We start from the raw sequence: 21,822 nt of genomic DNA on the forward strand, positions 1-21,822 counted from the left end.
TTTATACTACTATCTTTATACTTTACTTAGTCCGGTTATCTATTTATCCTTTTAGGCGGAGCCGATACTCCTCCGCTATAGGGGCGATACGGTCGGCTAGTATCCATTTAACGACATTACCTATCATACTAAGGAGTAATATTAGTCGTTAGCCCTTTACTATCTTATAGTCGGCCGGCGGCCGACCCTCCTTCTTAAGGACTATTATAATAGCGTAGCGGTACCCCTTTGGGTAATAGCATATTTTAAGGCACGCTATAAAGATAGCACTTAGTCTTTAGTATAAAAGGGGTCTATATACTTTTAGAAGCCTTCCTAAGAGCCTATTATGCCCTAGTACTACCTAGGGTTTAGTCTTCTTAAGGCGCCCCTATATATCCGCTACGGTAATATCGCGGCGGATATCCTATCTAGGGAGGAATTCCGTGCTTAGGGGCCTAAGGACGGTAAATAAGGGGGGGGGGAAGAACTTCCGATTAAGGACTTTAGCTTTCTCTACGTGTATAGTAGCTAGGGTATTATTAGCGTCTTAGCGTAATAACGGTATTAATAAGAGGTTTAGCGGTACTCTCTCTTTAGTTTATATCTATTTTTATAATTATTAAAGGAGGTTATCGTTCTTCCCGGTTAAGTAAAGTAAGTACTATTAATATAGCCGCTTCGCTACCACTACGCCCTTATCTCGGCGTCTCTCTACTTTCTAGAACTCGTCCTATCGGTTCCGGGACTTCCTAGATATATATTTATAGTAGAGGCGCCTCGCTTCTTGGCTAAGAGCAGTTAGCTCCATGTTCTATTAAGGGGTAAGTAGGAGTCTAGTGATACCTCCGTGGTAGTATAGTACGGCCTTATCGGCTAAGGTTAGAAGGTTCTTAATCAGGTTATTTAGTACTAAGTCGATATCTCCTAGTATTATAGTAGGGCCGGTCTATTATAGTTATATAGCGGCGAGCTAAGAGATCTATAAAGGGTTAATATCCTTTTAGACTGAATAGAGCCTAACTAGGTCCTATAATAGTATTATTACGGTGCTCGCCGCGGTATTTATCTTTATATAGATTTAGGCTATCTATAAGTAGTAATCCGACGCGATAACGGTCTTATCGCGGCTACTAAAGTTATAGCGGAGCCCTTATATCGCATATATAAGGTTAATAGTGCTAGTATACCGGCCTAGGCGGTGCTATATAGTAGTTCCGGGGGGGGTTACTAAGTCTAGGTTCTACTAGATTATAAGGGTAAGCAGGGTATTAGCCCGGGGGTAGTATCGCGGTGGCTATAACTATAAGGGGTAATATAGGTTAAAGTCCCCTATAAGAATATAGTAGCCCTATAGCGGTACTATATCGAATATATCTTATAGGGGTATATTCTACGGGATCCTGGCTAACTAGTAGTTCTCTAAGTAGATTAACTAGATTATAAGGGTACTATCTCCGGTTCCGAATATAACCGTATAGATATTGTAGTAGGCCCGCTACGTTCACGTATATAGCGGGTATCCTTTATAGATATATAAGAGGGCGTGGCCCTTTCCTTAGATTAGCTAGTATACCCGTTAGGAGGGACAGGCAGGGCTTTACGTGAAAGGGTTAAGGCCGGGTTCCTGGATTATTATTATATCATACTTAGCGCGGCATTGAAATAGAAGCTCCCGCCACGCCTAACTCCTCCCTATATTCCATAAAAGAATATAGATTCTTATTAATCAGAAAGGAGGGGGGGTTAAGATAATATACCCGGTATAACCGAGGTTTAGCTCTAGCTTTAGGGCTCTTATTACGGTACCTTACTAGCCTCGTGGTAGACTATATAGGCGCGTATTAGGCCCGGTATTAGGGAGTCCTCCTATCCTTTAGTCCTTTTCGGGGGGCGTCCTCTACCCCTATAAAAGAGTTCGTCCTAGTCCTAGACGATAATAATAAAGGGAAAGATCTATAGCTGCTATAAAGTATACCGCTTCGGTTTAGCAGGTTATATTAAAGTCCTTAGCTTAGTATTTATACGCTTCGCGGGTCTTCTTAGTCTTTTTTTTTTAATAGTCGATATAAATCGTTAAAGGTATCATAATCTCTAGTATAAGCATTATAGTAATAGGGAGAAGCGCTACCTTACTAGTACCGCGGCGGGGTACTTGCTATTATACTCGGAGGACTTTAGCCTTAGGATTCGTGTCTTATAGGGATAATAATAGGTTTTCTTCAGATAAGGCATTAAGGACCTCCTAAGGGATAGCCTTAGCGAGTATAGGGTAAGTATATATAGCTAGGGCGGCTCCTTTACTAAAGGCCTTCTTAACCTATTACTCTTTATAGGTAATTTATTACTATATCTTTTCGGTAAAGGTAAGGTAGATATCTCTGCTTAGTAGCTTCTATGCTATTATAGTATTATATCGAGTAGCTATAGCGTTTATAGCTTAAATACTTTCTTTTAGGGTCCCGGCTTTAAGGGGCTAGTCTTTAAGGAAGGTTCCTTAGCGGACGGTTAGTTCTTAGTAATACCTAGCAGGTATTATTTTAGGGGGGGCGGGGTCTTATAGCCGTACTACCGCGAGAGCCCGGGCTATAATATTAGCCTAGGTCTTTTTTATACCGCTTATTCCTTTTTGGAGTTCCTCTCGGATAACGTAGCGGACGGAAGCGTATAGGTATACTAGTAGTAGTATACCGGCATTATTACGGGTACTACGTATTATAATTAGTTTTTTTACTAGCTTTATAACTTACTTAATTATATTCTTATTAGCTAATAAGGCCTAGATTTCTACCTTAATCTTAGCTACTCTTGGTTCTAGGGGGCGCGGTAATCCCTTTTCGGTCTTATATCGGTTCCGCGCTATATTCTGCCTTAAAGGGAGGGGGAGGGGGCGTTTATATTACGAAAAGTTGGTCCGTTACGAATTCTGTATAGTCGAGGTTAGGATAACGCTATCCTATAATTCTTCCGGCTATACTATAGCGCCGGTATTACGGTACCCCTACGATAGTATCCCGGGAGGGAGGCGGTAGTTATAATCTCTATCTTAGTGGTTTTATCGATTTTACTCTTATTACGCGCCCGTGGTTAATAGGCGTATCGAAATCGAATCGTCTCTAATTAAGGGTATAAAAGACTTATATAGATATAAGTTAATATAATATATATATACGAGATTTCTACTCTATTAAGTTAATTATATAAATTCTATTTTAATATAAAATAGGTATAAGTCCTGTAGCCGTTTTAGCGTAAAGTTATTACTAAGTATACCCTCTAAAAATAACCTTAATTCGAACTATAGAAAAACTATAAGAAAAAACTAGATCGCTAAAGCTATTAGTGCTTATTAATAACTTGTCTAGCCTACTAGGCAGTACTGCCTACTAACCTAGGGGGGGTGTTGTATTAAATATATAAACACTGAAATACGCCCTATATATAAGCTATAGGAATTCCCTTTTGGCGTAGTGGTATATTTTTGACGTGCGATAGTTTATAGAGTGTAAACGGTGATGTGTATAAAGCTATCTAGTATCGGCCTAAGGCCTGGTATAGGGCTACGTAATATATAGTGGATCTAACCCGTGCCTTAGTGGCTGATAGATAGTGTGGCGCACACCTACTAGTGTAGCTGTGCTATATATGCCCGCTCCGATATAAGGGTGCGATATCCTTATCGGGTGTCTGGTGTCTAAGATATACTAGGGGTTTTTTTTTTTTTTTTTATAACCTCTCGAAGCAAAGAAAAATAGTTATAGTACTTATCACCGTCCTTAAACGCGTCCTCTTCAGTATCGTAGGTAATCCTTAAGGTCTTAAAGCGCGCGCTCGACTTCATCGATTCTTTCCATGCGTTCAGAGTGGTTAAACTGAATATACTCGGCCATAGTGTCGGACTGGTCCTTAATGAATTCTCGGATAGCAGTGTTGGTATTCCGGAAAGCCTAAATATAATCTAGCTCGTTTTTAGTAAGACTTTCGGCGTGAGTGGCGATAAAGTTTTAAATAGCCTATATAACCTCGCCGAATATATCCATAATCTGATTATAGGCCTATTAGCCTTCTTATACCACCCTGTGGATACTAGTAAAAATACTGGCGACGATATCTTAGGCAGGGGTCAGATTATGGTTATTAGCGGTATAAGGCGGTAGGGGGCTTTGCTCGATCTAAGTGACTTCTTTAGGTTAGGTAGTTTCGTTATCGTGTCTATATACGGATATATCCTGATTCGTGTCGTTATTTATGATATCCTCCGTTATAGTATTAGCCTCCTGCTATACGATTTAGGCGTCTTATTCTTCTGCGGGCATAGTATAAGGTGCGCTGTGTGGAGTGTTAATCCGATACGGTATATTTAGCTTACGCAGCCATTTAATTATAATAGAGGCTAATCTGCCGAGAATACGTATATATCGACTTTCTTTACGAAGTCAAATAGGGATTTACAGTAGTCGGGGCATAGTATTAATCGCGGCCTAGACTATATCGGCTTTAGTGGGTTATTTATTTTGCCTGAGTATATGGATAGTTCGCATAACACCTGTTATATTCATAACTAAGTATTTATTAGTGTGCGCGCGGTTGAGACTTAAGGCAGTGAAATTAATCGACCGTAGCGGAGTATCGCTAATCTAGCGTATATATCTGCTAGCGAGTTTATAGATCTATTCTAACCGGAGGCGTACAACGTGGTTACCGGCCGTAGTCCAGTCGTGCTAATCGCCCTAAACGCGAAGGAGTTAGAGTTAGTATTTGGCGATATCTTTACTATAACTAGTAAAGGCATCTTTAGCGGCTCCTGTGAACGGCTAGGCCCTAGTACGTTAGCGTGTGGTTTAGCTATAATCGGCCTTATTCTTGTCGGATATATCGGCTATACCGCACTCGGGCTAATTCTGATATTTAGATAGAGCGAGTTAATATAAGTGTTCGGGTTAATAGTGGTATTAATTATAAGGGAGGGTCTATAGAAAAGAGAAAATAGGTCATAGGTGGTATTCTATAGTAGTTAGACGCTTATGGGGAAGGATATAATAAAGTGGAAAGAGCTATTATAGGAAAGTGCTCCCTATTATAGTAGGCGTCGAAGGGCGCTTACGTGCCTTATAGTCGCTAAGGGTTTTGCTGCTATTTATCTAATAGTAGCAGGTCGCTTACGTTAGACTGTTATTAAATAGTGTTAAGAGTAACCTATTAATCGTATTCGGGAGTAAGTCCTCGGAAACGGACTAGGTAATCACGTTTATCCCCTCGCTTCTTAATATTAAGAATCTTTTGGTAGGTATTTATTTAGATATCACCGGTTATATAGGCGGAAGCTATCGTGTATATAGGTCTATTTACGCTAGTTTAAGGTGATCTACCGATATAATATTATGAATTTTCTATAATAGGGGTAGTTTAAGTCGGTATACGAGTCTACCCACTCGTTCTTTAACTTCGAAGGGTCCTGTATATTATTATCCTAGCTTAGTGCTTATAGTGTGTGACGATAGAATCGAATATCCCTTATTAAGGCGGATATATACTTTAGATTATGGTTCGAAGAATTTTAGGGTATATCTGCGGTTGTAGTGTCTCTGTATAGCTATAGCGGCTTTGGTGATAGCCTCTATAGCTTCTATTCTTGCCGTGGATAGCGTGTCCGGATAACCCGTGATGGCTGTGATAGTATTATTTAGGGTGAAGTTTTTAACGATTTCTATTAGACTATATTTAGTGGACGTAGACCTAGTAGTATTATATTCGAACTATAATCGCGGAAGTGCCTTTTCCTAGTTCTCCGGATATTCGAGTCCGAGGATATAAAATCGTAGCGCTATCTCGATTATCTAGATAACTCTTTCGGTTTATCTATCGGTTTAAGGGTGATATACTATTACGTAAAGTAACTACGTACCTAAACGGTGCTAAATTCGCTTCTAGATTTTAGCCAGAAACTTAGGGTCCCGATCCGAGAGAATAATCTTCGGTAGTCCCTAATTTACGCGAAGTAAGTTATCGAGTAGTGCGTCGGCCTATTACTCTGCTAACTATCGTGTGGATCCCAGCACAATTATCAGTTCCTTAGAAAACTTGCAGATAACCGTTATGGCTGTATTATAACCTTCTAGTGTGGTCGGAAGCGCGAGGATAAAGTCGATAGAAATTATATAATATAGGTATAGGGGCAGAATAATGGGTTATAGGCTACTATATAGTTTATAGTGCGGTTTTTACTATATCTTACACAGAGGATAAGTGGTAAGGTAGCGTCGGAATTCAGAGTATCCTCTATGAATATACACTTAGTATAGGAATTGGCTAAGTTTACTATATCCTAAATAATTACCTTTATAAATAGCGTCGAGGATATCCTTCTAGTATATCCGTGGGATATATAGTCGAGGGAGACTATCTAATTTATGCTAAATAAAGCCGTCTAGTCGTAACTCGAACGGCAGGCGTGCGGTATTATAATTCAGCGTAGTATTGGATGAGATTATCCGCAGGATACCGCTCTAAAAGGGGTCCTCCACGTATCCTGTCTTAACACGTTATTTAAATTCTGGGGATATTTCTACTAAGGTAGCGGTAGGATAAGGGGTAGATATCGGTAGTCCCGCCTAGACTCGTATATTAGGCTAGTAAATCGGTTAGGGTGGATAAAGCCGGATAGGAGGTAAGGTAATATAAGCCGTGTCCTATTAATCCTAAGAGAGTTTATCCAGTTCGCCGGGGGTATTATTAGTCGGTTAGGGAGTGGCTAGCAGGCGGCTTAAGGCGTCGGGGATAATATAATCTTTGCCTGGTTTATACACGACCTGAATATTGAATTATAAGATGTATTCTATGGCTCTTATAATTTTCTTATTAGCGCCGGTACACGAGGTTATATTAGCGATGTCTAATTGACGTGATAGTGTGACGATGGCCTGATAGTCTGTAAAGATAATAGCTAGTCCTGCTTAGGTGTTATTAATCTAATATACAGTCTTAGTCAGTGTCTATATATATGCTGTGATTTCGAGTTTAGTAGTCTAGTATCGCTTTTCTGCTAGGCGTAACACGCGTAAGAGGAAAGTACTTAGACGTATAGCGGTCCTCGGGGGATATACTACCTTACTATCCGGGAGTAGGACCTTTACTAATGCCTTAGCGTTAACGTGAAAGGCCTAAACGCCGATTCCCTTAGCGGACGCGTCGAATTCTATAAAAAGTTAATCGTAAGGGTTAAAGAGGGCTAGAGTAATACTCTCGTAGAGAGTGCGTTTAATATTATTAAAGCCCACGATCTCTATAGCGGTGGGGAGTAACACGTTAATAGACTATGCCCAGGATATCCGGGCGGGTTTTAAGTTACGTTTCGCCGTTAGCTTCTTAGTGTGAGGCTAGGCTATCTTAATTCTACGGTACTGCTTAATTAGGTTCGCCTTACGTTCTTCTAGTGGTTCCATTCTTATCGCAAATCTGGGTATATAGTGCCGTAACGACGTAGTAACTCTAATCCAGTATTCGAGGTGCTTAAGGGTTTTCGGGAATTCAATAGTCCTAATAGCCTTAATCTTATCCTCGGGTGTGGACAGACTCTATACGTTAACTATCTTCCCTAGTACCACTGCTAAGGGCATGCCTAGTAATGATTTTCGAGATCCAATAAACACGTTATAGTCTCGAAACCGTGTAAAAACACGCCTTAAGTAGTATACGTGGTCAGGTAAGGTGTGGCTGCTCACTACGACGTCATCGCAATATATAACTGCTTCTATACCGAGGAGCAAATTATCTATTATACGCTAGATATAGGAATTAGAGTTCTTAAACCCTATAAAAGGACACTTAAATATAAACTGTCCGTTTAGGGTAGAGATAGTAAACGGCTATCTATAGTCAGGGTATACTTACTATTAGTAATAAAAGCTAATAGCGTCGAGGACCGTAATCTATCCTTTTTCCGATACGTGTTATAGAATTTCGTCTTAGGTGCGTATAGGATATATATCTAGCATATATGCATCGTTAAGCGGCCTAACGTCAACGACTATTCGGCCTTTACGTTTACCGTTCTTAACACTATATACGACGAATATAGGCTAGGATATAGGCACATCGTGTATCCTGCGATAGGCTTTGTTATCCGCGACTAGCTTATCTATAGTATCCTTAATAACCTCCTTATCTTCGGTGTTAGCGGGATATATACGATATCTTCTAGGTATACGGTTATACTAATCGGGGCGTAAAACGACGCGTATATAGAGGTCCTCCGGTATATATACGAAACCCTTATCCTGAAAAATATCTTGAAACTCTAATATAATATCCAGGAGCTATTTAGAGTTAGCGGGGTGTTCGCACTTATAGACTCGGACTCTAGTAGGGTGTGTAAGTATAATCTAGTCGAGCTATTCTATATCTCGTATAATATATTTAGGCTCCGTGTATCTTAGTCGATTTTATTACGAGGTCTCGCCGTCGGTTACTTCTACGTCTATTATATCCGCGGTCTAAGCTATAGCACCTAGTTCGATCGATATTAAATACCCTAAACATATACCGGGGGAAATAATCGTTTCCGTTAATAATTCGTTATATAACGGGATATCTAGGAGCTCGGTATTATATAATAGAGCGTATACTTTCACCGGCAGATCCACTGGTTCGAAAATATAATCTTAGTCTTAGGGGGCCGCGTGTAGGATACGGACTATAGTGGCAGATATTAGAGCTAATATCGCTTAGGCGTGTGCCACCACCTTAACGTGGTGTCTCTATAATCTGTTATAGCATATTATAGGGATAGATACGTCGTAGCTCTGAATATATATAATATTACTACTATTTATAATGTTAAATTATTCAGGGGCTATACAGTCTATTCCCAGTAATAGGTTAGCCCGTAGGTTATCTATAACTGATGCTTCTCGCGTAAATTTAGTAATAGCTGGCTAGCTTTTATATTCGCCTTTAAATTAAAATAGGAGTAGTATATATTCCCATATAGCGAACGTTTAGTCTCCGATTCCACGTACTATTAATAACGTAGTACTAAGGCGTATAATAATATTAGGGTAGTGTTATCGAAGAAATTATCTATTAATAAGTGTGGAAGAGTATCTGGTGTCTGTATAGATATCGACCTAATGGTCTTTCTACGCGTCTAGCAAAATTTTATACTTGAGGTACGAGTAGGATCGAAATCCGAAGCCGGTACTAATATCTTTAGCAGCGTCCACTATTAATTACCGGATTTCCGGAGTGCCTATAGTGGTCGGTGGCCCTGGTATTATTGACTTAGTTATAAGTGCTAAGGCGGTATATTTCTAATGCAAAGCTCGTATATAATAATATAGCTTATTATTGCTAGAGAAGGTGTAATGATAATAGTAGTATACTCGTGGAATAGAGCGACTAGGCGTAGCGGCGGTGATAGTATAGTAATTATATTTAACGGTGTCCTTTTTATTTTCTGGCTAAAGCTATTAATCCTCGGTATAGTTAAAATACTCTCCGTTATCTATATATTCTATAGGGCCCTCGTTATAGCATAATGGATAATTCTCGGGGGTGTCTTTAAGCTGCCCGGGTGATTCGTCCTTATCCTGCTGGGCCTTATTATAATACGCCTATACCGCCTTAGGTTACTGGTTAGGCCACGACGGTCGTCTATTATCCGATAAATTATATTTCTTATTAGTGTCCGACATAGGTTAATTCGTGTATGAAGGCTAGTTCTAATCCGCCTTCCAAGGGCGTAAGGGTCCCGTGTTATCCTGATTAGGCCCTGAGTACGTATTATCCTAACTAGGCCGTGGGTATCCGGCGTTATCTTAGTTAGGCCGGGGGTATCTGCTACCGCGTTATTAAGTGTAGGGGTAGTGGTAGTTCCTATTATATAACCCTCTGCCGCGAAATTGGCCCTGAGTGGTGAACGGGCGGTTATCGTATAGTCGGGTCGCCTGCTATCGGTTATTATAGGTATAATCATAACTTATACGGTTATCTTTAGGGTAAGACTAGTACTTTAATTCGGTTGGGAGGGGTTAACGAGTGCTCGTAACGTAGTATTTTTATACTGAATATAGTCCATCCATTCTATATAAGTAGTCGATGTCCGCGGTTAGTCTATGATTTTCTTCACTTCCCGGTTAAATATATTCCAGATATAGATAAGTCTGCCCTCTTCTGTAATAAACGCTGCGTTAGCTTCTCGAATCATATATTGTATATAATCTTCGAGTGGTTTACCTACTACGATATCTGGGATACTAAATCGGACTATAAGCTAGCGGGATACGGCTATATCGATCGGTGTCTTAAATTTCTCGATTAATTTAGCATAAACGTTATAAATTAGTCCACTACGTATAAGGTCTCTGTCGGCATTACTAAGCGTCCTGGTATACTACGTGAGTACTCGGCCTAATAGGCATATAGTCTATACACGCTTAACTTAGTCTTCCTACGTTTTAGCCAGATCTTTAAGGCGATCCGTAAATACGTAGATATCCGTGTAAACTATAGATTTACCGTTATTAATAATGCCTCGTTATTTAGGATCCTTGGCATCTGGATTATATATACATATATCGACAGAACGAAGGGGAGCTTCTAAGGGGAAATTAGGATTATAGTGATTAGACTAATTAGACTATCCCTATTATAGTACGGGATTACTTATTATCCTGCTCCGCGTGGCGTTTTAACCGGTTCCGGGGTTTTTAGGGGTATTCCGTCGTTACTACTAGGCGTTATCTTATAACTATTACACCTGCTATTATAGGGGTAAGATACCCTATTAGATAAGACGCAGGAATCGAGTATCTACGTCCTCCGGTTTATTAGAGTGGTTATGCTATAATATTGCCTTACCCTATTCGATTATAGAATCCTCGAAAATAGGTGAGTCGGGTAGTAGAGGAAAAACCGTTAATACATAGGAATTAGAAGATTCCAAACGGCGAGGAAATATAGGATAATAAATATGTGACTGCGATCTAGGTCGGGTCGGTGCTTAGGGAGGTATCTATATGTGGGAAGATAGGCGTTACGGAGTGGAGATATATATAGCGTTGAGTATAAGAGTTACGGCTGCTGTCTCGGTGTCCTAATCTATTGTGGTGAGTCGTCCCTACGTCTATAACTAGTGTGGTTACTCCTATATAGGGTAAATGGGCACGACGGGTTATGCCTGCGTGGACTATAGAGAGTCTGTTAATCGTGCTCAAGTTATTCTCGCTAGTTATTCCTGTATACCTGACTCGGCTTATCTAGTATGGGGTAATCGAAGACGTTATAGAATATCTCTGCTCGTTTCCTGAAGTTCTGTAAAGCAGATTATAACGATACTAAGCGAGATAGCTAAAGGTAAGGATATAGATCCTCTCTATAGTGGATATCTTCGATATATTCTACACGGTAATGCCGTAGAAAGTATTATAGCACTAAGATATCGGTCGGGGTGAATCGGTCCGAAAACTTCCCGTTAGCCTTATAATACCAAAGAAGTTATCTGGCCAGAAGTACGTTCGGTGGCTATATCGATAACTATACAGACGAGTGGTAGATCGGATAAGGTATTATCTAAATCCGGTAAGATATATAGTGTAGCGTGCTTAATAGGGTTTAGTTAATGGAATTAGTGCTGTCTTAGCTACGGCCTTAGCTGCGGTGGCGCGGAGGTAAGGGTGTCGCGCGGCTTATACGTTTTTGGTTTTAGTGCGGAAGACGCTGGCCCAAGAAATATAATTAATAGTGCTTTTTCTCTAGTTATCGCTTAAACGAAACGATAGTTACTACTAATCTATAGGAGCGATCATATATAGAGTTTAAACGGTGATATATATAAAGCTATCTAGTATCGGCCTAAGGCCTGGTGTACGGCTACGTAATATATAGTGGATCTAACCCGTGCCCTAGTGGCTGACAGATAGTGTGGCGCACACCTACTGGTGTGGCTGTGCCACACTCGTGCCCACCCTCGAGGCGGCTCGTGCCAATGCGACAGGGGCCGGTCCATTCGCCGTGACGTCATCTCTTAAGCACCGGATCGCATGCAACATTTATTGCTATAGTTCTCGGGGTCGCTGGAAACCGCGTAATTGTCTGTTCGATTAGCAGCCCCAAGTTCGAATACTCAGCGCGTCTTTGCAAGTACACCAGCTTCTTTTCCCTTTACCTGCTCCAGGCCCAGGAGACCGCTGGCAAATCTATTGGGCAAACATGACGAGTTTAGCATTCCCGCCCATCTTTCTGCTCCCTGTCCACCTTAGCCCCGAGCAGTTACAGCAGCTTGTAGAAACTATTCCAACTCTGACATCCAACATCAACGAAGCCAGCCTCGTTCTTGGGAACGTTACGCAACGCAAGAGAGCGTTGTTCGAACTGAGAAAGCGACATGTCCTGACAGAACCCTTGGAGTCGGCTTTGCATGTTTCTGTCTCCCGTCGACCAGAAGACGCCGACTCCCATGCCACGAGCAGCGACACGGTGATCACCATGAATGGTGATAACCAGAGTGCCCACAGGGAGGATAAAGTTATCAAGGTTGTGAAGCTCAGCTGGTTCACCGACTCACTCAGGCAACACGAATTACTGCCCCTCGAGGATTATATAGTGTATGCAGGTCGTCGCATGCGAACTTATTCGCACGTCCGAAACAGCGACCGGGTTGTCGCAGAGGCCAGTGAAACACAGGGGACTGGCGGCGCCGGACGTAGACCGTTTCGGGAGAAACTACATCGTCACTTTCAGCCTCCCTCTCTTTTTTTGCGGACCACATCCGAACACGACGACAACAACAATCAGTCAGACATGCCGATGTTCCCGATGACCCCCTTCTCTTGCCAGCGACGCGCCCCTAACAACCCGCCCAACAAAGCCTTCATCGATCAGCTGAAGCAGATCCGGGAGAAGCGGCTGCTGCTTGGGGATCAGATTGGGGTACGTGCGTACTCTACGTCTATAGCCACGCTGGCGGCATACCCGTATGCTGTCGCAGACCCCGCTGGTAAGCCTCCTTCCATGTGTTCACCTATGCGACCCTGAAGTACTAATCACAGTAGGAAAGAACTCGAAAAACTGCCGGGCTGTGGTACGAAGATCGCCGAGTTGTATAATGAATGGAAGTGGACCGGAAAGCTGAGCGAAGTGGAGGAGGCTCAGTCTGATCCGAAACTTTGCGTAATCCGGTTGTTCTACATGATATGGGGCGTCGGAGACGCAACTGCCAGGGAGTTCTACAACAAAGGCAAGTTTCACCACCCTATCAAGGCATATTCGACATGATCGACGGATTAATGACACGTGCAGGCTGGCGGGATCTGGACGATATTGTCCAATACGGTTGGAACTCGTTGACTCGTGTTCAGCAAATTGGCGTCAAGTACTATGACGAATTTCAGCAGACAATACCCCGGGAAGAAGTAGAAGCCATATTCGATACAGTACTCCACCATGCTCGCAACATTCATCCCGACTGCCGTGTGATTATTGTCGGTGGATATCGGCGGGGAAAGGAGCGTAACGGCGACGTGGACTTAGTAGTCAGCCACCCGGATGAGTCGGCAACATATAACCTAGTCAGCAGACTGGTGGACAGTTTAGAGCAAAGTGGCGATGTCACCCATATTCTCACATTGAGCTTGCGCAACAGCGAACGTGGTCAGACACCAGTTAGCTGGAGGGGCAATAGCACAAAGGGCACGGGATTCGACACCCTTGACAAGGCGCTGGTGGTGTGGCGAGGAGAGAAACCTGAGGATCGAGGGAGAGAGAGCCATAAACGCGAAAATAACGATCAGGAACAGCCTCAGGCGTCCAGAATGAACATCGCCTCTCCTGGGCCGCACCGCCGAGTGGATATTATAGTGAGTCCTTGGAAAACCGTCGGGTGCGCCATCCTTGGATGGTCTGGGGAAACCACTTTCCAACGGGACCTCCGGATTTACTGCAAGAAGAAAATGCTGCTTAAGTTCGATAGCAGCGGGGTTCGGAGCCGGATCAATGGCTCCTGGGTGGATTTAGAGGGTGGCAAGACGGGAGTGGCGCCAGACTTTGTAACGGCGGAGAAGAGAGTCTTCAAAGAACTCGGCCTCGAGTGGATTGCTCCGGAAAACAGGTGCACCGGATAATTCAGGAATATCCATGCCCAGTGCTCATACAACACGAATGTGGTGTCGCCTGATTTGACCTCTTAATCCAGGGCGGCATTTCAGAACATCCACGTCAATGGCATATTCATGCCATCTTCTGTCCGGACGGCACATTCACTTTCGCTGCCGACGGGGAACGCATGGAATCCTTCCTTGACCTTTCTGTGTCCAAGGATTGCCCCTTATGTTAGCGTTCTGCCCCGGACCGCAGACCAGCTCGCCGCGAGAAAATCCAACGAATATGTTCGACTAGGTCTCTCGGCTGCCTTTGTCACATGGGCCTTGCTCAGGGACAGCGTGACTGATGAGGGACTTCCTCGAAGGTAGGAAATGTATCATCTTAGGTAGATCATCAAGAGAATTCTCGAAGGCCTGCTTCCCTTTGCGTCTGGTGGTTTCGTCCCAGCGTGGCGGGGCTTTGCCACCATGTCTTTGCCGCCCAAGACATTGAAAGATCTTCGCTGATCACATATACACGTGTATCTTTCAGGCAACGGAGCCAGGGAATACGGCGCAAGAGAAAGTGGGAAACCGTTGGAAGGGGTAGTATTGACAAGGCGCAGCTTTGAATTCAAACGGCTACTCGGCTACTCCATCAGTCCTCTATGCCCTTCAAATAAACCGCGTAGACTTTTGCTCAGATGGTGGCACTGGTTGGCTTTGTCCTGTCCTGATGTTTGCTCTGTCTTGGACTCCTTCAATGCCGTTGTTGCCTAGAAGATAGTCTCCGAGGTATTTCATGGCATTGTACATTTCCTCTCCGGTGGGGATAATATTCTCCCGAGGGAGAAGAAAACCGTAACTGCCAGTGTCTCTTAGCTTGATCTGATAGCTGAAGTGAGCACGCAGTTCGTGATAGAACCAGTCGATGGCCGAACCGCCGCTGGCTCCAATCCTTGGTGGATGATTTTGCCGTGGCACCGATATGACGGTCTCTTCACAGGCAGGCGATACAGAATAAGACTCGCCGCTATATAAGCGGATAGCTTTGGCAAGGCCCACTGCAAGCTCTTCAAGGTTCTCGAGATTCGGTGGATCTACATCGCAAGTATACGAGTACGGAAACATGATCTGCTGCGAGTAGGAGTGTAGATCAATCAGTCCTATGAACTGGGCTTTGTTGCTTCTTGCTTGGTCCAGAGCCCAGTTCGCCAGGACAGCTGCCTCGACCGCTTCCCATGGCGCATTACCACCGTAAGTTTCCGAGCAGGGGTCACTGCCGCCGTCTGTACTCCCCCAGCCAAACCCGAATGCATGGTCGAGATCAAACCCACGGCAAAAACGAAGGTCTGTTTGTTGCCGAGATTTGCGCCAGAGTCGATCGACTTGCCATGTGTATTCTGCTCCGTCGGGATTGACCACTGGGATGAATACAAAATCGAAATGGTCAAGTAGCTTGGTGATCATCGGGTCCCTGCCATAGCCAGTGACGAAGGACCATGCGACGTAGTTGACGGTCGTAGTTGAAATCCATTCACGGGCATGCATTCCACCAGTCACGACTAGTGTTCTTCTCCTGGGCGTTGTATCTCCCAGCCGGGCCCCAACACGTAAAGCATGTATATCTCGACCTTCGTACGACAATCCAATGCTTGATAATTGAGTAATCGAGGGAAACATGGCAGTCAGATACCGTAGCCAGGGAACAATGACCTGGGGTTGTTAGCAGACAGTACATCGAGGTTTACTAGGCCAACCAGAGCGGGATACAGACTGAGAGGGGGCGGTAATCACGAAAGAAGACGTTCTCCGCACCCGCTTCAGGTGTTAAGAGGGACTGGGTACCAGCCACCATCTTGTCGAGAGATCGATCCAGCGGAGAAGAAGCGGATGCATTGCGGATCGCGGCGTCCAGATCCGGAATGAGAGTGGAATATGAATCAGAAAGCGAAGGGGGAAGCAGTGCTACAAAGGAGGAGACCACATGCTTCTGAAGCCGGATATCCACGTTATTCTTGTTGAATGACCATACGTCGAGTAAGAGGCGAGTCGCGGCCTCGGCAACAGCTTCTGCCTCTTGGGACGTCGACACATTTAGACGGAGCACCACCTCATCGACATGACGGGTAGACAAGTCCCTGGGTAGCACAGCAATATTGGTCTTCTTCCGCGGTTGCCCGAAAAGCAGCTCAACAGTCTCGTCGCAGAGCCAGTTGAGGAAAGGAAACAGACGAGGTGTTACACGAGCAGACCCGGGTTCTTGGACAAAATCGGATTGGGTGGCTATCTCGGTGGCAAGAATCTGGTCGGTGGGCGCCGCAAGGGTGATGGAAGTGAAGGCTATCGCAAGAGCTGGAAAGAGATGCATGGTGATTCTGCAACAGGGATGATTCGCAAGGCTAGACTAAAGGCAGTCTATCAATCATATCGCAACGCAGCTGCATAGTGAGGAATTAGGAATTGTTGAAGTGGGTGGATAAGGCAATGCCAAACACGTCGATAGTCAACGGCAACATGTTGCATAGACCTCCCTCGGGGGTGGAATAACCGAACGGCCGATTACGCGTTTGGGCACGGAAGGTGGATATCAGTAGGATTATCGGCCAGTAATATAGCCCCCTACAACCACATGTTGTAACAACGTTTTACGCCTTTAATATAATTAGGCGATATTTATTCCGACTAGAGTAGCGGTATCCCGTAAAATATATTTTGGTATCCCGTATAATAGTAAGCTATTTAGGATAGCCTGCTAAGTGTTTTCCTCGGCTAGTAAATTACCTAAGTATCCATGCCTAAAGTCCCGGAATATTGTGAGATCGTGGACACGAAGAAGATAAAGAATTTTCACCCGATATACCTTAGATACTTTAACGTACGAATTCGCTGCTATCTTAAAGATATTTATATTAATATTAAGCCTTAAAATCTTACTATATCCTTCCCTTATCCAAAGCCGCCTACGCCCTTAAGAGCTTCAATATAGGATATTTATTTTATAATAGTATTGAATTTATTACTTTAGATAAAAGTTATATATAAAGCCCTGCTCGAGTCCGTAAAGATATACGATAAATAGGTAGTCTTAGGTATCGTTTAGGTACCCCCCTAGCTAATTATAGCGGCTAGCTTCCTAGATCGTACCTCTAGCGATATAGTAGTAGTCCACGATCTTATAATATACCGGGACTTTAGGCATAGATACTTAGGTAATTTACTAGCCGAGGAAAACGCTTAGAAGGCTATCTTAAATAGGTTACTATTATGCGGGGTACTAAAACGTGTTATACGGGATACCGCTACTCTTCCAACTAAGGCACTTGTTTATTCCGACTGGGGTATAATTATTAGCAGCCGGCGCCAGCCGCCCACGGTCGCGATCCTTCCGTTTAATCCGTTTAATCCGTGTTCAATTCATTCAATCCATTCAATCCGTTCAATCCGTTTAATTAGCTTATATCGTTCGGATCGTCTTTTTGCCCTTAGTTATAATCGTTAATGAAGCTTATTCCTATAATATAATTACGTATACTGTCCTAGCTCTTTCTATAACCTACGGATAGCTTTATCTATTCCCGACCAGGATCTAGATAGGATTAGGTTGCCTCTCACTAAATTTGCGTTCGATTAGCCCCGACCCTTACCCCCACGATATCTATAGCAGATTTGGTCGTTATATAGTAGATAGATTAAACGAATTAAATAGATTAAACTTACCGTAAAGGGAAGGATCGCGACCGTGGGCGGCTAGTGCCGGCTGCTGATAATAGTACCCTAGCCGGAATAAACAAGTGCCCTAGTTAGAATAAGTGCCGCCTATAATTAATTTAGAATCTATTAATCTAACTGTTTTTATTGTATTTGTTACAGGCTATGGCCCGTGGAATAGTCCCCGGTAGTGGCTAGGACTAAGAAGCACGGAGCTCCTAGTAAGGCCTGTGCGATCTAACCTATACTTAGCCGCCTATACACCGCATAGACTTTTCCATTCCGGCTTTCCTTCCTTAGTTCAAATAAACTATATTTTCGGCCTTTATATATATAAATAACTTTTAATAAGCTATTATATATTCGAACTCAAGACTATAAGCTTTAACGCTTATATAGAAGGAGGTCCTAGTTATTTCGCCCCGAGCCTATTAATAGGCTAAGGGCAGGTCGTAAGGACCTTATATAATAAGATTAACAAACGCGTATTATAATACGTATAGAAAGCGGTAAGGATATATATCGCCGCTATTCACGATACACTTATAAGGCTATAAATATCCCTTGAAAAGTCTTAAATCAACCCGTACCTTATACCCACTATATACTTAATATCTACCCTAGTTATTACGCCCTTATTAATACCCGGGCCCCTAAAAGTACAGACTACTATACCTACTCTACTACCGCTACCTACGCTCTTATACTGGGTATAGTAAGTCGCTATCCCCGCGAAATTCAGTAAGAAACATAGAGTATATAGCCTAGTCCTAAGCTATAGGACTAAAGCTTAAACTTAACGGGCCGCTATTTCGTAGTAATAAAAAGGCGTAGTACTAAATTCACACGTGCTTAGACACTTAACCTTAGTAAGTAGTTAGTACCTTCTTTAGTAATAAAGGCATAAATAAAGACTTTAACCGAGAAGACTTTATAGCCTATCTTAACCGTATATATAAGGATTATGATAAATAAGACTATACTACTAATATCCTTAAATCGATAAAGTAAAAGCCTAACTAGCTATTTACGCATTTCCTACTAGTATTTGAAAAGAACCTAGTATAAGTCGGAGGCTATACTTAGGTAGACTATATTAAGACATTATTCCTTAATAGCGCCCTAAATAAAGGGCTACGTAATAGCCTAATAGCTGTTACCCTCCCCGATACCTACACTAAGTAGGTTAATAAAGTATAAAAGATCGCGTAGAGATATAAGGGTACTGATAAGTTATACTAACTAGTCCCCATTATTTATAATAACCGAGGACCGGCTAAAGACGCTAATAGCGACATCGCTATAAGTAAAGTTAATAAGGTTAGTGAGTCTAAGGGGGCCTAGTAATAACCCAACCGCTACGCGAATATTATATATTAGAACTATTAGAAGAACCACGCCTAATAGTACTATAAAAGTAAGAAGGATACGGTGGCCCAAATATCCCCTTAAAAGGAGGAATGCAATAACGTTCCCCAGGATACTAAATACTCGGAAAAAGACTAGCTTTAGTACGAAATGGGGCACCGGAGCTATCGGCGTGAAAGTTGTCGTATGGGCACACGGACCACGACGTGGTCCCTAGGGGATCTATGCCTGACTAAGGGCTTTAGATCTTGGGGACCTTAAGTATCAGGATATAATAAAGGCGGATACCGGAAATGACAGGGTAGAATCTAAAGAACATAGTATCTATGATAGAGTCTTCACTATCAAAATTAAGGGTATAAAAGATATATATAGATATAACTTAATATAATATATATACAGGAGATTTCTGCTTTATTAAATTAATTATATAAGTGCAATTTTAACGTGCGATAGTTATAAGCCCTGTTTATAACACCTAAACGATAGATATTAATAAGGATAGCATATTCCACTATAAACAGTAATCACGTTTTATAAGCACTCTTTAAATAACTACTATTAATATAATTAGAATAATTACGCGATCAATTAACCTACCGACCTATCTACTAATTAATTAATTAACTGATAAACTAGTAAAGATATCTTCTAATATATCTAATATCAAATAGAAGGCAGCCGCCACTACCCTCGTTAACTAGAGGGATTAGGTAGCGTGGGAGCGCGCTATATATGGTAAATCTGCCTCCTACTAGGATAACTATCTTAATGTAAAGCTAAGTGACGAGGAGGCTAATACCTACCTCCTCCCTAAGCCGACGCCTCCTAATATCAGTAAATATAAGGCCCTTATTATTAACCCTAACACGACGGAAAAGGCTACGGCTACTCGGTCTTCCACTATTACGCTAGAGGGCAATAAGGCCACCGATACCTCGGGCTAAGACCCTATCGCTACCACTACCGCTACCGCTACTACCACTACTACTATAGCCGCCGGTAAGAAGAAGACGACTGCTTATAAGAAGGCTACGGCCGAAACGAAGGAATAACTAACTAAAACACCTATATCTATTAACGACCTCTCCGAAAAGGGACGTACACGCTTTATATAAGACTGCCGTATATACTGCGAGGAAAGGGCCGACAATAAAGCGGAGTAGAAACGGTTTAACGAGGTACGCTTATATATCGAAGGGACCGTTTATACTACGCAACGTAACCTCCTTACATAGCTATAGGATGATAACGTAAATAACCCGCGGGCCTACGTAGCCCTGCTCTACATAAAAGTAGGACTGACCCCTATAAACCTTTATAAGGAAGCCTTAATCCTATATCGATAATACACTATACCTATAAAGGCTATACCTAAAGATATAGACGCATGGGTTATAAGCTAGAAAATAGCGATAATATACTATAAATATATAGACGTTTTAGAGCTATTAAGCGCTGACCGTTAAGCAGAAAACACGTTAAAAGCTATTAGACGTATCGCCTAGGAATAGAGTAATAACTACCTAGTAAATATTTACGATCAGATTACAGAAAATAAGCTAACGATTAACGATGTTGTAAAGGCTTTAAGGGCGGTTCTTAATGATATAAAAAGCCTCTAACCTGCTATTATAAAGTCTAGAGTCGGGAGAGGCACCTTTAATACCCTCGAGAACCTCCCCGATACTAATGATACTACTACTACTAATAATAAACATAATAAAAACCGTGCTCGTAGCGATACGTCTATAAAGGCTACCCCCCCGCGACGAGGAGGCCTTATAAGACATATGAGAATACATATTCTACCGCCGCCTATTAGTATATAAGGCCGGATATACGCTCTTATAGCTAGCGTGGCCGTGAAGATATTACGAAGGTTATAGAAAAGAAGATACGTAACTATGGTTTTAAAAGCCGTGTAGATACCGTTATATAGAAAAGACGGGAAGCTTTAGGGGCTACTACCGCTAGTAAGATAAAGGAGGTCTAGAAGGACTAACTCTATAATATTACGCCGATTATAACTACTACGTAATAAAGTCGGCGGGATTCTAGCCGGTCGTAACCGTAATAATAATAGAGAAAGCACCTATATCGAACTTTGGCGCCTCCGCGAGGGGGCGACTAGGCTTTTACCCCACGGAAGAAAGGGGGATAGCGCGTCCTCGTACGACGATACTATTAAGATTATAATAAGGAGTATCCCTTTTTATTAACTCAGCGAAAGTATTACTATACTATACGATCCTAGACTTAGAATCGCTAATCCATGTCTTTAATAACTAAGGCCGTTTTATAGCTATTAGACTACCCACTAATACTTTGTCTTTATCCCTCTAAGTAGGCACTTATAAGGCTGCTATCCTGGGGTACAGAGACGTTAAGCTACGTGTATAATCCCTAGCTAAAAAACAGAGGCTGCTACGTCTATATAATACCGTATAGTATAAGGAGTTTATTACTAATATTATCTCGGAACGCTAGCTACGCCTATAAGGTTACCGCTAGGATACTATGAATAATACTCCTATTAGCTTTGCCGATAACCGACCTATCTATAAGCTACTAGATATCCACGGCTAGTATATAATTAAGTACGCGGAAGCCACCGCTACGCCTTTACAGTTTCGGCACCGCACCCACGCAATAACCCGTATAGGAGATCACGATAGCCGCGGTAACC

General features: G+C 42.6%; 2 protein-coding genes across 2 annotated transcripts; one reads left to right on the forward strand and one right to left on the reverse strand.

Moving 5' to 3' along the window:
• Positions 1-12,023: 12,023 nt before the first annotated feature.
• SODALDRAFT_343984 (Nucleotidyltransferase) lies at positions 12,024-14,096 on the forward strand (the record flags this gene model as incomplete). Its single annotated transcript, XM_028613143.1, has 4 exons — positions 12,024-12,973; positions 13,034-13,213; positions 13,276-13,700; positions 13,773-14,096. The coding sequence occupies exons 1-4, from the start codon at positions 12,187-12,189 to the stop codon at positions 14,094-14,096; spliced, it is 1,716 nt and encodes a 571-aa protein (XP_028467939.1). The 5' UTR covers positions 12,024-12,186.
• Positions 14,097-14,729: 633 nt separating this feature from the next.
• Positions 14,730-16,501, reverse strand: SODALDRAFT_358668 (ECM14 protein; the record flags this gene model as incomplete). The annotated part of the gene is made up of 3 exons (XM_028614116.1): positions 14,730-15,770; positions 15,832-16,409; positions 16,492-16,501. The coding sequence occupies 3 exons, from the start codon at positions 16,499-16,501 to the stop codon at positions 14,730-14,732; spliced, it is 1,629 nt and encodes a 542-aa protein (XP_028467940.1).
• Between the last annotated feature and the right edge of the window lie 5,321 nt (positions 16,502-21,822).

This window comes from Sodiomyces alkalinus (genome assembly GCF_003711515.1).
Source record: "Sodiomyces alkalinus F11 unplaced genomic scaffold SODALscaffold_3, whole genome shotgun sequence".
Lineage (NCBI taxonomy): Eukaryota > Fungi > Ascomycota > Sordariomycetes > Glomerellales > Plectosphaerellaceae > Sodiomyces > Sodiomyces alkalinus.